General features: G+C 36.7%; 1 protein-coding gene across 2 annotated transcripts in view; it reads left to right on the forward strand.

Annotated features, from left to right (window-relative positions):
* The window catches only part of LOC117406625 (A-kinase anchor protein 11), a 36159-nt gene extending 31563 nt beyond the window's left edge, over positions 1-4596 (forward strand). For both annotated transcript variants that reach the window (XM_034010788.3, XM_034010790.3), the window contains one exon: positions 1234-4596. In XM_034010788.3, coding sequence (XP_033866679.3) covers positions 1234-1389 — 156 coding nt within the window. In that variant the 3' untranslated portion in view covers positions 1390-4596. The remainder of the gene's footprint in view (positions 1-1233) is intronic.
* The last annotated feature ends 9708 nt before the right edge of the window (positions 4597-14304 follow it).

A 14304-nucleotide genomic window follows, 5' to 3' on the forward strand; every position in this document is an offset into this window, starting at 1 on the left:
TTTGTTTTTACAGTTAAATAAACCAGTAAATCAAGTGTATGATTTGATATGAAAAAAAATATATATAATTTAAATATACCTTTTCTATAAGCAAATGTACAGCCATGTCATCTAGTACGAGTAATTACTTAGTTTTGCACTTAAACTTCAAAAGTTGTTCTAACGTCACTCGGATGTATAGGGTATTTTATTTAAAAGTTTACCCAACAATATATTAGAGTAATGAATTTTGAATATTAGATTTCCTTTTTCTTTTCAAGATGTATATGAACAGAGGGGAATCTAACACTAGTCATGTGACAGATCTGACCTTGACTGTCATGTGGATCAGTGGAGGGGGAGCTGTAACAGAGTGACTGTGATTTATTCAAGGAACGGTTTTTGTTGAGTGTGGTGTTAAACATCAAGCAACGTGTTTTTTTTATTTATTTATTTTTTTGGTTGAAACATATACTGAAACATAATGTGCAGAGAATTATTTAATGAAAAATATCCTGTTGAGGAATATGGCCATTCATAAGTTAGTTGGAGAGAGACTGATTCTGTGAAAAACCTCAGCAGCAACGAGCTGTGTTTTTGAACTCTTTCTTTTTTTTTTTCTAGTAGTAAGTATTTGATTTTACCCTGTTTTTTCTCCCAATTTGAAATGGCCAATTGTATTTAGTCTCACTTCACCGCTACCACCCACGCGCTGACTCAGCATGCAGCCAACCCAGAGCTACAGCGTCAGAGGACAACGCAGCTCTGGGCAGCTTTCAGGCAAGCCCACAGGCGCCCGGCCAGTTTAAAGGGGTCGCTGGTGCGCTGTGAGCCGAGGACACCCTGGTCGACCTAAGCCCCCCACCCCGGGTGGCACTCTGCCAGTTGTGCACTGCCCCTTGGGAACTCCCATCCAGGATCGGCAGTGGAATAGCCTGGACTTGAACTGGTGCCCGCCAGGCTATAGGGCACATCCTGCACTCCACACAGAGTGCCTTTACCGGATGCGCCACTCGGGAGCCCCCGGGGTGAACATTTTCAACACCTGCTGTAGATGTGTTTACATATTTGCATGAAGGTGTATTTTTCTGAATTTCTTATACTTATTTATTAATTATAAATTAATTATACTTCAGCTTCTAAGTTTCTAATTTCATTTTTCTAATTTATTATTGGATACATTTTTAAATAAAACAGCCTCAGTATTTCTTCAGCCCTATGAAGCTTATTTCCCTCCCTTTGTTTCCCATATAGCTCCCGTTAGTGTTAAAAAGAGCGAGGGAGAGGGAATGGAAGGTGGGAGACCTTTTGCAGGCGGTCCTGAGACATTGTGAAGAGCTGGAGCAAGAGGAAGCCAGAGAGAATCGTTCACACAAACCTTTTTTCGAGTGGCTGTTAGAGTGTGCATAAATACAAACTCCAGAGCCAGCGAGTGTTGTGCTTACTGACAATAAAAAGGGGGGTCCTGCACTGGAGAATTGAAACACAAGTATGTGTCCTTCAGAAATTATTATTATTTGTTTATTTAGCAGATGCCTTTATCCAAGGCGACTTACAGAGACTCGGGTGTGTGCACTATGAGTCACTTACAACTACATCTCACCTGAAAGACAGAGCGACTTGCGTGACTTGCGTGAGTGACTTGCTCAGGGTCACACATTGAGTCAGTGGCTGAGTTGGGATTTGAACCAGGGACCTCCTGGTTACATGCCCTTTTCTTTAACCACTGGACCACACAGCCTCCTTAAAAATAATCTGACAGTGCAGTCAGTATGCAGTGATTTGCATTTTGCCAAAAGCAGAGCCCACAGTTACATAGTTTATGGATTGTTACTGTTCTAATGTACATTGCATTTACACATCTGCAGCTGGGAGCAGTTATCCCAGACACTACTGCTTTGCTTCAAGTGCATTGTGTGTCGGAGTGACAGATATTGCTTTTATAATATTATTGCTGTACATATCTTCATCAGTATCTTGACATTTGTGGCCATTTGTGCATTATAGTTATATCCAGTGTTTAATGAGTGCAGTAAGCGTGGAGGAACAGCACCATAAAAATAAATCGTCTAAATCTGGGAATTCCCATGACCTAATCTCCCACAGTGTCATCGAACAAGCACGGACACTCCCCTGGCAGAAAACAATACCAGGCTTGTGATCCTGCCTTTTGGTATTTTCTTGTTTGTTTTTAATACAGCAATTGTTTTTTTTTAGCTGTGTATTTAATGGTGTTTTACAAAATATTTATCAGAAACATTTCCCCATTTTAGTAATACAGCTGGCACCTGTTTATCAGTTCAACTGTAAAGATTGCACTTTGCATTCTGATAATAATAATAATAATAATAATAATAATAATAATAATAATAATAATAAAAAGCTGGAAAAATGTACATGAAGTTGTTTTTAAACGGATCCAGGGATGGAAATAAGACTACCATTGCGTAGCAGTTTGATCCATTCCTGGTTTTACTATGAGTTTAATAAGACACACCTGAGCTTGAGCTACACACAGTGACTACTCAAGCACCCTATAAAACCTGGACGGGTGAAACTGCTATGCAATAGGAGTTTTATTTCCATCCCTGGGATCTCAATTATATATATATATATATATATATATATATATATATACACAATCTACTCTGATCAAATATATTTTATGGTTTGTAAAGCCTTCACTATTCAGTATGCAGTATGTAGTATTGTGCAAGAGAGGGTATTCCCATGTTTCCTCTCACATCAGAAGTGGTCTCCACTGACGCACATAAAGTAATTACTCTGTTACACACTGAGCTCCAGTCTGCAATGTGCTTAACCATAGGGAAGTGATGCTTGCATGACATAACTTCAGTGTTAAGTCATTGTGCATTCTCAGGTAAAGTATTTTTCAAATGCTGGTTTAGTATACGGATACATTTCTAATTCAACTTACTGTTTTGATTTACTTTCTAATATTAGTACCTGTGCAGATACTGGTTTGGACATGTATAGAAACTGACTATATCTTTATAATCCACAGAGAATCTGTTTGAAATCCTGCAATCCAAAAAAACACATCTTAAACTGGATATCTGTGTTTTTATTCTCTAAACAGGAAATCTCACAGAGAACTTAAGTGAAGCTTCTATTAGACAAAAATGGATCATTCATTTAGACACATTATTGCTCCCTGTTTTATGTTTTATTAATATTTACAACATATTTAGCACCCATACTCGTAACAACATATATTGTTGGTTCCTTTTGTTAACTGCTGTAAAATGATTAAACAAACATGCTTCACTTCCATTCTCCTAAATTGCACCAGTAAGCCCTATAGGCTGATGTGTGTACCAGTAAATACTGTTGAAAACTAGGTCCGTACTATTGGTGTGTCTACTTCCATACTGCTAATCTCAATTGGTCCCCATTCCCAATTAGTTAACACAGTAGAATATTCGGACCCCCAAAAATGAAAAGTAAATATAACTCCAAGAAGTTACATTTATATTGCACCTTTCAGGTAATAGAATGTCTAAGCAGATACACAAACCTGTAGGTTATAAGTAGTCAAGGAAAAGCAATAATCAATAAACTGAAAATGCAATTTTCATAATTTCCTTTAGGAGTACATCTTTTAAGACAGGTTAAGCAACTCAGCAAGGTATTTTGAAGCCAGGTAGAAAGTTTGGGCTAAAAAGGACAAGGCTCGGTCAGTTCCAGTTGTAGGGGAAACCCTCAACCCCAAACCCAGGCGCATCGAAATACCACCAGCCTTTAACTGTATATTCATTTTGCTGAGATTTATTGACACCCATATTACATCAATATACACAATAAAAAGACCTTGGACAGAGGTCCTCACTACAGCAGATTTCCAGTGTTAAAGTAACATGATCAGACCTACTCTACAGGAGTAACAAGACCTTGTTACATTTCATGGTATGGGAATCCCTTTATTCTATTCTTAAATACTTCTGAGACACACGTAGTCGGTTTGAGAAATGGTTTGTGCAATTTAGCAAAAATTAGTTTTGCACTATTATGTGTGATTGCTTTTAATAAAGAAATTATACATAATACCTTGTGGGAGTACAAGCTTTAAATAAATGTAGTATGTGGACAAATGAATAATAATGAATTCTGTTCCCCATGATGAAGCTGATGAAAGAAAACCAGGATGTATTTGTACTGTGTATGTAAACAGGAAGCAGACATGCTGAGTCCTGAAGTCACTTTATTTTGTCTACCATTGATGTACATTCCTATCTCAGTAATCGCATAATTATTTTGTGTTGTTTAAAAGACTAACACCAAAACTAACTTGTTTGTTTATTAAAGAATAGTACTTACTGTGTTACTTGTTCAGTGTTATTCTCATACTGTCGCACATTCTAGCTGACAAAAGATGTGTACTGAATTTATATATATTTTTGTCCTGCATATTTATATTATCATGCCAAAAAAAATATTGTAATGAATTGATGTAAGTATAATAGTGAATAAACTCGTCATCTAGTATATTAGCTGTGTAATAGTTTCCAGATTATAAGCTTCAAGTTGCACTATGTTGGTTATTCTCGTTTTGTCTGTGGCTAAAGAATAAAGCTTTTCCCCCCCATCTGTATTAAATGTCATGTCATTTGTTTTATAGTATGCCATTTCGTTCATACAGAGGTTTGTTTTCTAATCCAGGAAATGTCATTGGTGACAGGGCTGGGCTTCCCTATGGAAAATGTGTTATCTGGTGTCAATCTGTTACATCATTCTCCTGCAGTATCACCACTGGGTATAAAGGTGATACATGTATACTGTACATACTGGCAACGGTTTTTAGTGTTGTGAAAATTCCTTGGGCAAAATCTAACAACACCCTTCACTCTGAATTGTGAGCTAAAATGGCTGACACGTTAGGGTGGCAGCACTTTGTGGATTCCAGATGATAAATCCCTTGCTCTTTGACATCTTCGTTTCATGCTCGGTAAACAGATTTTCATTGATTTGGTCTTGTGTTTCGTAGGTCATGTTATTTGAAGTTCTAGCTGTATAGAGACAGTTGATTTTTTTTTTTTTTTTTAATGAAGATTTTCTTACTTGTGTTCCATTCCCAGTATTGTACTGATCATTGTCGCCTTGTTTAAATCTCTGGCTTTATCAACGATATAGATCACATGCTTTGTCATAGGGTCCTTATACTGCAGCTGGTATCCAGTTGTATTCTGTGATTCTCTTTATATAGTTCCAGATGGTGTCCAGTGAACATTAACTGTTTCAGTGCTAGATTTATTTTTATTTATTTATTTTTACCTATGGACATGCATGGATGGAAAAGACTCCCATTGCATAGCAACTCAATCCATTCCTAGTTTCACTGTGAGTTTTATTAAGACACACCTGAGCTTTTTACCTATACATTGTGGCTAATCATGCATGTATTATAACCTAGAATGGGTGAAACTCTATGAGTCGTATATTCATCCCTGACAAATCCCATATCAAACTTCATGTTATTGTTATTTGAGGTTATTGCAATATCTTGCAACTTCTGGAGTTTTTTCCGAGAAAGTGCATGGATTTTCTCTGGGTATGATTCCTAGAGGTTTAACCAACCAGGAAGATATTGCTAGACATTTTATGATTACAAACAAATTAGTCAGACCATGTTTACCAAGACTTTTATGAGTGGACAAAACTACTAATCAATAAGTACACTTGTGGCAAAGTGATTAACAGTGTGCTGGTGCAGGAGTGATGCGGTGATCAATGAAAAGCAGACAAGAAGAATCCAAAGTGTAAGGAGGGTTATTTTTATAATCCTGGTCTGGTGACCATAAATAATAATCCCAGGCAATGCACAGCAATGTGTACTGCACTGTTCTAAATAAAGGGTTTGCAGTCCCAAATAATAAACAAATACACACTCAACATGCAAACACGGTCACCAGTCCTGGGTGCGTGCAGCAGTGCTTGTGGTGCAAATACAATTTATATCGTGATACAGGTGAAGTGATGTCCAGGTTAGTGCTGGCCTCAGGTGACAGCTCCGGAATGTGTTAGCCGTCTACTAATGAATAACAAGTAATAAATTAGAAACAAACAAAACACTACCGGTACGATATCTAAACACTGGTCCTTCCGGGTCTTTCCTCAACCATAAAAGAAGGAACAGATCACGTCGCTCCGTCCCCTATTTGTACCGTCACTCATGACCCCTTGGTAAACGATTGCAGCCTCTCCTCCAATCCGCGGTTGCCACATCATTTCCCTTCCGGGTCGATGAGTTAGTGCACCGAAGCTCCGCCCCCTTTCTAGATGACCGACTTCCTTTTAACCCTGGGAATGAATTGTCAGGCCATCCAGTCCAGGGTACTCTGTTCCCTTTATTTAGCGCCCTCACAGGTCGGGAGGGAGATTTACCACCACGAATCATTCTATTTCTGTCACAACACTACAGAAACATTTTTGTGACAAAATTGTTTCTGTTTTCATTTCGTGGATAAAGAAGTTGACCACACACAAAAAAAGTCCTAGAAAGTATTTATTATCTGCATCAGAACAATAAACAATAACGTTTTTCATTTCACAACCAATACTTGCATCTTCCCAGACTTTATGCTCTCCAGGAGATTTGTATTGAATATAAAATGTTTCTTTAACTTTACCCTTGCACAGTGTTGGCAGGTTACCAGCCTCCTTTGCAGGAAAGCATTTTGGTACAGTGCTATCAAAAGTCCAGCATGTAAATTGCACTCACGTAAATCAGGTGATCTCATTTTTATTTTATTCACCCATTAAAAAGTAGCATTTCCAGACAGAACTAGACATAAGTAACTAAACACTCTTGCTAGGTGCACCTTATTTGTTTCTGATTAACTTTAAGGCTTATTTCTCTTTCAGAAAAATTGTGCTGTGCAGCACAAGCAAATCAGAAGTGACCCTGTTAATTTAAATACAGATTTAACTAGAGACATGCAGTTAGCAGGAATTGAACTGAAAGTACTGTTATTGTTTGCATAGTTAATTATGTAAGACTTAGAAGAAATGCGAGTTTGTAAGGCAACATATAGAAGCTTCTAAATTCTTAATATTTTATGTTGCTACTTATGTGATTATGGAAAATGTATGCAGGCAGCATTTTCTTATTTTAAGTATTACCCAGTGACCAGTGGAAACTCAACCCATTTAAAGTGCTCTTTATTCAAATCTAGGGGTTTGAACCCGTTCCTGCGATGCAGTTCACTTCAAAGCGCATTCATAATCCACAAGTTCTTTTTACAAATTAATTCAACTGAGGGGAAATATCGCTGCTCACTTGAAAAAACAGCCTGAAGTAGTTGCTCTGTGCATTAATGATTCAGACAATTGCTTACATCATCAGTGATGAAGGTTCAGATGACGAGGAGAACGTGAGAGAAATATATACAGCTATTTCACTTCATTATTTCCTTCTAATTGCTTTTAAAAAGGAAACATATGAAACAGAAAATCACCTGTGCCATGCTTCACAACCACACTCTCTCTTGGCCACTGCGGTTCTTATTGTACTGTAGGTGTAGGTGGCTGATTTGGCAGGTCCAGCTGGCATTTTTACTTTCATCACACAGCACACCTAGAGGATGAGTTTGGTACTGCACATTGACCTAAATTATCAATACATCTGAATTTCTAAAGCAATGTTGATGCTGAAATTGTAATAGACACGCTTATCTTTCACTCTGTGTTACTTGAGTGAGTCTGGGAACAGCTCTACTACAGATTTGCTGAACTAGTTACAACATGTAACGGGCCCTGCATATGTAACTGTCTTGATCTCTGTTTCCTTTGGCAATGAAAGATGTTATTGAGGCACTAATTTTCTCCGCGTCATTGGCGTTTTTGGTGTTTTTGGTGTTTTTGTGATTCTTGTGCTTACCACACACATCATTCTTGCTGCCATGTCACACTGTTAAAATCAGGCCTGCACAGTTTACTGACTGGGTTTTTTTACAACGTCGTTTAAGATTATGTGAGAATATGTTGTGGTCCAAGAACGTTGAGATTTTAATCTATATATATATATATATATATATATATATATATATATATATATAATTTTACTGGTATAGTGTTATTATTATTATTATTATTTATTTCTTAGCAGATGCCCTTATCCAGGGCGACTTACAATTGCTACAAGATATCACATTATACATTATTTCACATTATACAGATATCACATTATTTTACATACAATTACCCATTTATACAGTTGGGTTTTTACTGGAGCAATCTAGGTAAAGTACCTTGCTTAAGGGTACAACAGCAGTGTCCCCCACTGGGGATTGAACCCACAACCCTCCGGTCAAGAGTCCAGAGCCCTAACCACTACTCCACACTGCTGTGTTATAAAGTGGTATACACTGGTATAGTGTTATAAAGTGGTATACACTGGTATAGTGTTATAAAGTGGTATACACTGGTGTAGTGTTATAAAGTGGTATACACTGGTATAGTGTTATAAAGTGTTACTGGTATAGTGTTATAAAGTGGTATACACTGGTATAGTGTTATAAAGTGGTATACACTGGTATAGTGTTATAAAGTGTTACTGGTATAGTGTTATAAAGTGTTACTGGTATAGTGTTATAAAGTGGTATACACTGGTATAGTGTTATAAAGTGTTACTGGTATAGTGTTATAAAGTGTTACTGGTATAGTGTTATAAAGTGTTACTGGTATAGTGTTATAAAGTGGTATACACTGGTATAGTGTTATAAAGTGTTACTGGTATAGTGTTATAAAGTGTTACTGGTATAGTGTTATAAAGTGGTATACACTGGTATAGTGTTATAAAGTGGTATACACTGGTATAGTGTTATAAAGTGGTATACACTGGTATAGTGTTATAAAGTGGTATACACTGGTATAGTGTTATAAAGTGTTACTGGTATTGTGTTATAAAGTGTTACTGGTATAGTGTTATAAAGTGGATTGTCACAATGTGGTATACCAAAACTTGACCTGTGCAATGTCAGAAAGTGGTACGTTGTGAGATTTTGGTACAGGTGGCAATCAATAACATAGTGGTGTGTTTTCCTATTGTCAAACATAGGTACATTTACCATTAATTATACATTATTGTTTTTGCAAACCATTAATTATAAACATTATTTTTTTGCAAATTTAAACTGGAAACAGACAATCAATTTCTCTAAAAAGAAAAACAATTCACAATGAACAAGACAAAAGCTGCAGAAGTAAAAAAAAAAAAAAATGTACAAGACCCAATGTATTGCACATGAGAAATATTCACATACTATTTTCTTAATGGTGGAAAAATATGATAAATTAAATTAAAAAGAAAAAGACCCAAAACAGCATAACGCACCAGATCTGAATGGGTACTCATACTTTATACTGTATCTAAATATTACAAGTATATTTAACATATACATTTGATTGTATTTTGTTCTTTGCTTCTTTCAATTAGACATAAAGCTGAGGTCCTATTGTAAGTGACTCTGCAGCAGCAGTTGTTGTTGCATAGCTCACCACCTTTCTCTTATATATGAGGTGCTCCATTCTTGAGTAAGTGTAAAGTACAGTGTATGAATGATGTTGTCAAACTCAGTTGGCAGCTTTTACAAAGTCTGATGCAGCGTGCCGATCTCGTTGCAGATCAAGATTATGTGTTTATGAAGAAAAGACATCTCAGAAAGTTGATTATCATATTGATATCATAAGACTCCCTTTTTCTTTTCTGTTAGTGATTGAATAACAAACACTTTAAAAGCTGGCAATCGTGTTTTGAACAAACAGTGGCAGCAAGTCAAACAGTTTCCTCAGCTGCTCACTCTTTATTTCTTTTAGGTTTTCAATGGGAAGGCATTTTTGTACTATTAAGTGCTCTTCTATTTTATACCCAACAAGGTGAAAGCAGTATCTGCCATATCTGCTGTCCGCTACACTTCTTGTTCTGTGTTCCATGCATTAAGTGTTAGGCTACACTCACCCACAGAGTTCTGTGGTAGGATATGATTCACAGCCAAGTATCATTAAACACTGCCACAATCATACAGTGTAACTACAACTTGGGTATAAAAAAGCACAGAGCATTGTTAAAATGTGTTCTCGTATAGTAATAGTTTCCTTTAAACAAACCCAGCTTGGGTGGAGCCGTTGTTTTGTTCTGAGTTAGCTTCCCGAGAGAGTGCAGCCGTGGGTTTGAATACCTAGAAAGAAAAGACTGTTCAAGCTATGCAATGATTTTTTCTTTTTTTCTTAAAAAAAAAAAAGCTAAATACTCCAAAACTAGTATAGCACCCAGTGTGCCTGTGAAACCACCTCGTTAGTTGTGTCTCTGACCCGCAGTGTGAAAGTGACAGACTTTTAATGTCTGTAATTTTGGGATGACAGTTGACTGGTTTTCTGTTTCATCAAGAGGACAAGAGGAATTGAACACTCTCATTCTGCACAGCTCCACCTGCTGGTGGAATGACTGCAACACAGTTTCATTTCACACCTGCAGTTTCCCAAGCTTCCAGGATTATGAGAGATGGTCTGTTTGGGACATTGCAATAGTTGTACTGGTAATGAACTGTGATTTCCTATTAGACACTTTAAAAAGGTTAACTGAATTCGCTGAGTAAAATCACATCAAACGACAGCATTCACCAGTACAACACTCAGATGGTTTGATGGATAAGTAATAGTATGGCTTATTATTGGCTAGTGGCATTCTAGAAGACTACCAGCTGTCTAATTACACACTTTTTACAGCATTGTCTAAAACATTTCTAAATTCTAAATGAAACAATGAGGTCTATAGATACTTGTTAAACATGAAGTATAGTGAACACATGGGAAAGAGTAAATTAAAAGTGCTGTTTATGTACTGGTAAGTAATGAAGGTGTCTTGAATTGCTGTTCTTTTTATTTGCTTGTCTCCACATGCTGCCTGCACTTTGCACTACAGTACTTACGCAGTGCTAAATCACAAAAATAGGAATTTAGCTTCAAATAAAAACAGCCCTCATCTTAATCTCCTGTTTATTTGAACTACAATGCTTATCACCAGACCTTGAGAAAGTTCCCTTTTTTTCCCAAGCAATATTAAGAAAAAACAAAATGCAATGTAGCCAATGTAGCCATTTCTGGAAATAATGTTATCTTCCTTTAAATTTAATCTATCTCTACCAACTTTTCATTTGATATATATATATATATATATATATATATATATATATATATATATATATATATATATATATATATAATCTCTACAGGTAGTGGACAAAAAAATGGAAACACCTGGGTAAATGAGGGATACCAAGTATATTGAAAGCAAGAGCTTCCACACAAGTGTGGCTCATGCGTTAATTAAGCAAATGAAATCCCAGCATGCTTAGGGTGATGTATAAAAATGCCGGACAGGCCTGGTTGCCTATAATTATGTCTAGCATGGGTGCAAGAGGAGACCTCAGGAGCTTCAGTGACCAGGACAGCTCAACTTGCTGATGTTTCACAAGCACCGGTGTCTAAGATGATGTCGACATGGAACTCTGAGGGAAAGACATCATCAGCAAAGGGCAACAGTGGGCGGAAGCGCATACTCCAGGATCATGATATCCGTGCATTAATTCGAAGTGCAAGGCAAAACAGGCGAGCAACTGCAGATCAATTGACTGCAAATTTCAACCTGGGGCGCGAGCAGCCAGTTTCATCAAAAACGGTCCTCCGAGAACTCCACAGAGCGGGATACCATAGTGGCCCAATGCCCTATTAAGTGACTTTATATTGGTGTTTCCATTTTTTGTCCACTTCCTGTATATACAGTCGCCTCCAAAATTATTGGCACCCTTGATAAAGATGAGCAAAAAAGACTGTATAAAATAAATACCAGTACTGAGCTATATTGTAATTTTCCAACATGTGGAATATATTATTCTTATTTATTTCTTAGCCGACGCCCTTATCCAGGGCGACTTACAATTGTTACAAGATATCACATTATTTTTACATACAATTACATTATTTGTACATGCAATTACCCATTTATACAGTTGGGTTTTTACTGGAGCAATCTAGGTAATGTATCCTGCTCAAGGGTACAGCAGCAGTGTCCCCCACCTGGGATTGAACCTACGACCCTCCGGTCAAGAGTCCAGAGCCCTAACCAGTACTCCACTGATTACACACTTCTCAAAAAAAAAAATGAAGAGTCACAATTCTTGGCACCCTTGTTTTCAGTACTTTGTACACCCTCCCCTTGCAAGGATAAAGTCTTTTTCTATAATGTATAATGAGATTGGAGAACACATTGGGAGGGATCTTAGACCATTCCTCCATACAGAATCTTTCTAGATCCTTGATATCCTTCGGTCTGCGCTTATGGACTGCCCTCTTCAATTGAAACCACAGGTTTTCAATGGGGTTGAAGTCCGGAGACTGAGATGGCCATTGCAAAATGTTGATTTTGTGGTCAATTAACCATTTCTTTGTAGATTTTGATGTGTGCTTGGGGTCATTGTCTTGCTGGAAGATCTACTTGCGGCCAAGTTTCAGCCTCCTGGCAGAGGCAACCAGGTTTTTGGGTAAAATGTCTTGGTACTGGGTAGAGTTCATGATGCCGTTGACCTTAACAAGGGCCCCAGGACCAGTGGAAGCAAAACAGCCCCATAATATCAAAGATCCACCACCATATTTTACAGTAGGTATGAGTTTCTTTTCTGCACACGCATCCATCTATCTATGCCAAACCCACCGCTGGTGTGCCTGGCCAAAGAGCTCTATTTTCATCTCATATATATATATATACAATATATATATATATATATATATATATATATATATATATATATATATATATACTGTATATATATATATATATATATATATATATATATATGTAAAGTTTGAGAAAAAGGAAAACTGCTGTGTACCAAAATGATCAATAAGAAAAAAGAAAAGGATATTTCAGGTACTTAAAAGGGTAGAATTATTGATTACAAATCAATTATCAGATTTGTAATCAATTATTCTACCTTTTTAAGTACCTGAAATATCCTTTTCTTTTTTCTTTTTTCTTATATATATATATATATATATATATATATATATATATATATATATATATATATATATATACTGTATATAAATGTAGTTTCAGTAATGCCCCCTAGTGGACACAGGACGCAGTAACATTTCTGTACTGGTGTTGTTGGGATACTGAATATGCTCCTAGTGGTATTGAAATGGTCTGGGGGCTTTCCTCCTGTGTATCATACACTGGGTGACGTGCAGTTTATGTCCTGCTTGATGGTAAGAAGTGTTTGTGGTTAACTTCAGCATGGAGGTGGTGGTTTCCACTCAAACCATTCCTCTGCCACCTGTCTTCTTGCGCAGAGAAATAAGGCTTCCAAGTAACTGACACCTTGGGGAAACTTTATATTCTTTTTTTCATTTAGGTATAAATGTTTTAAGAAATACAGTAACACAATAAAAAATGTAATTGTAAAAAACAATATTTCAAAGCTAAAATGTCCAAAATTCCCCCAAAATAACAGTTATCTTTATCAGTAGTTTTGTTTCTTTTGTTATTGGGGCTTTCTAGAGTTTTCGTGAATGATGTACTTATTAGGGTTGGAGATTAGGTAGCTCGTTTATGGCTAATTTAAAATGAAGCTAATGAATTAGCGAAATATGATCTGTTTCCATTTGAATCTTAACTGTGTGTGGTATATTGAAGGAAATATTCATATTAATGACATTCATATTAAGATATTAAATCTGGAGTGAAATTCTTGTGTTGTGTAAGAAACTTATTGGTAACAGTTCTGCCAATCATTATTAATATGATTTGTTCCACCTGTAATAACCTCTGATTGGGTAAATGTATGTAAATGAAGGAGAGAGAGAAAACACGATGTAGAGAGAGAGTAGGGGAGAGACTGAAGTAAGTATATGAAAGATAAATAAACAGAAGATTCCCACTTCAACAGAACTGTGTACGACTGGCTATTTCAACGCACGGACACTGCACTGTGCACTTTCTAAATGGAAACTTTAGAGGTAATTATTGTTATAACATTAAATTAAATGAAAATGAAAAAAAGCTCAGGCATTTGTTTAAACTGTCATGTTGATTTTAACCAAGATTCAAATGGAAACACGTATACATATTTAATGTGCTTTACACACACACACACACACACACACACACACACACACACACACACACACACACACACAAACGATTGATTGAAAGACTGGAGCAGTTTTATTCCTTATGTGTACCGTCTTGAATTGGACAGCTCATCCATACTGTGCTAATGAATTCGTTATCTTTTTATGCCCTTACTA

This window comes from Acipenser ruthenus, chromosome 8 (genome assembly GCF_902713425.1).
Source record: "Acipenser ruthenus chromosome 8, fAciRut3.2 maternal haplotype, whole genome shotgun sequence".
Classification (NCBI taxonomy): domain Eukaryota; kingdom Metazoa; phylum Chordata; class Actinopteri; order Acipenseriformes; family Acipenseridae; genus Acipenser; species Acipenser ruthenus.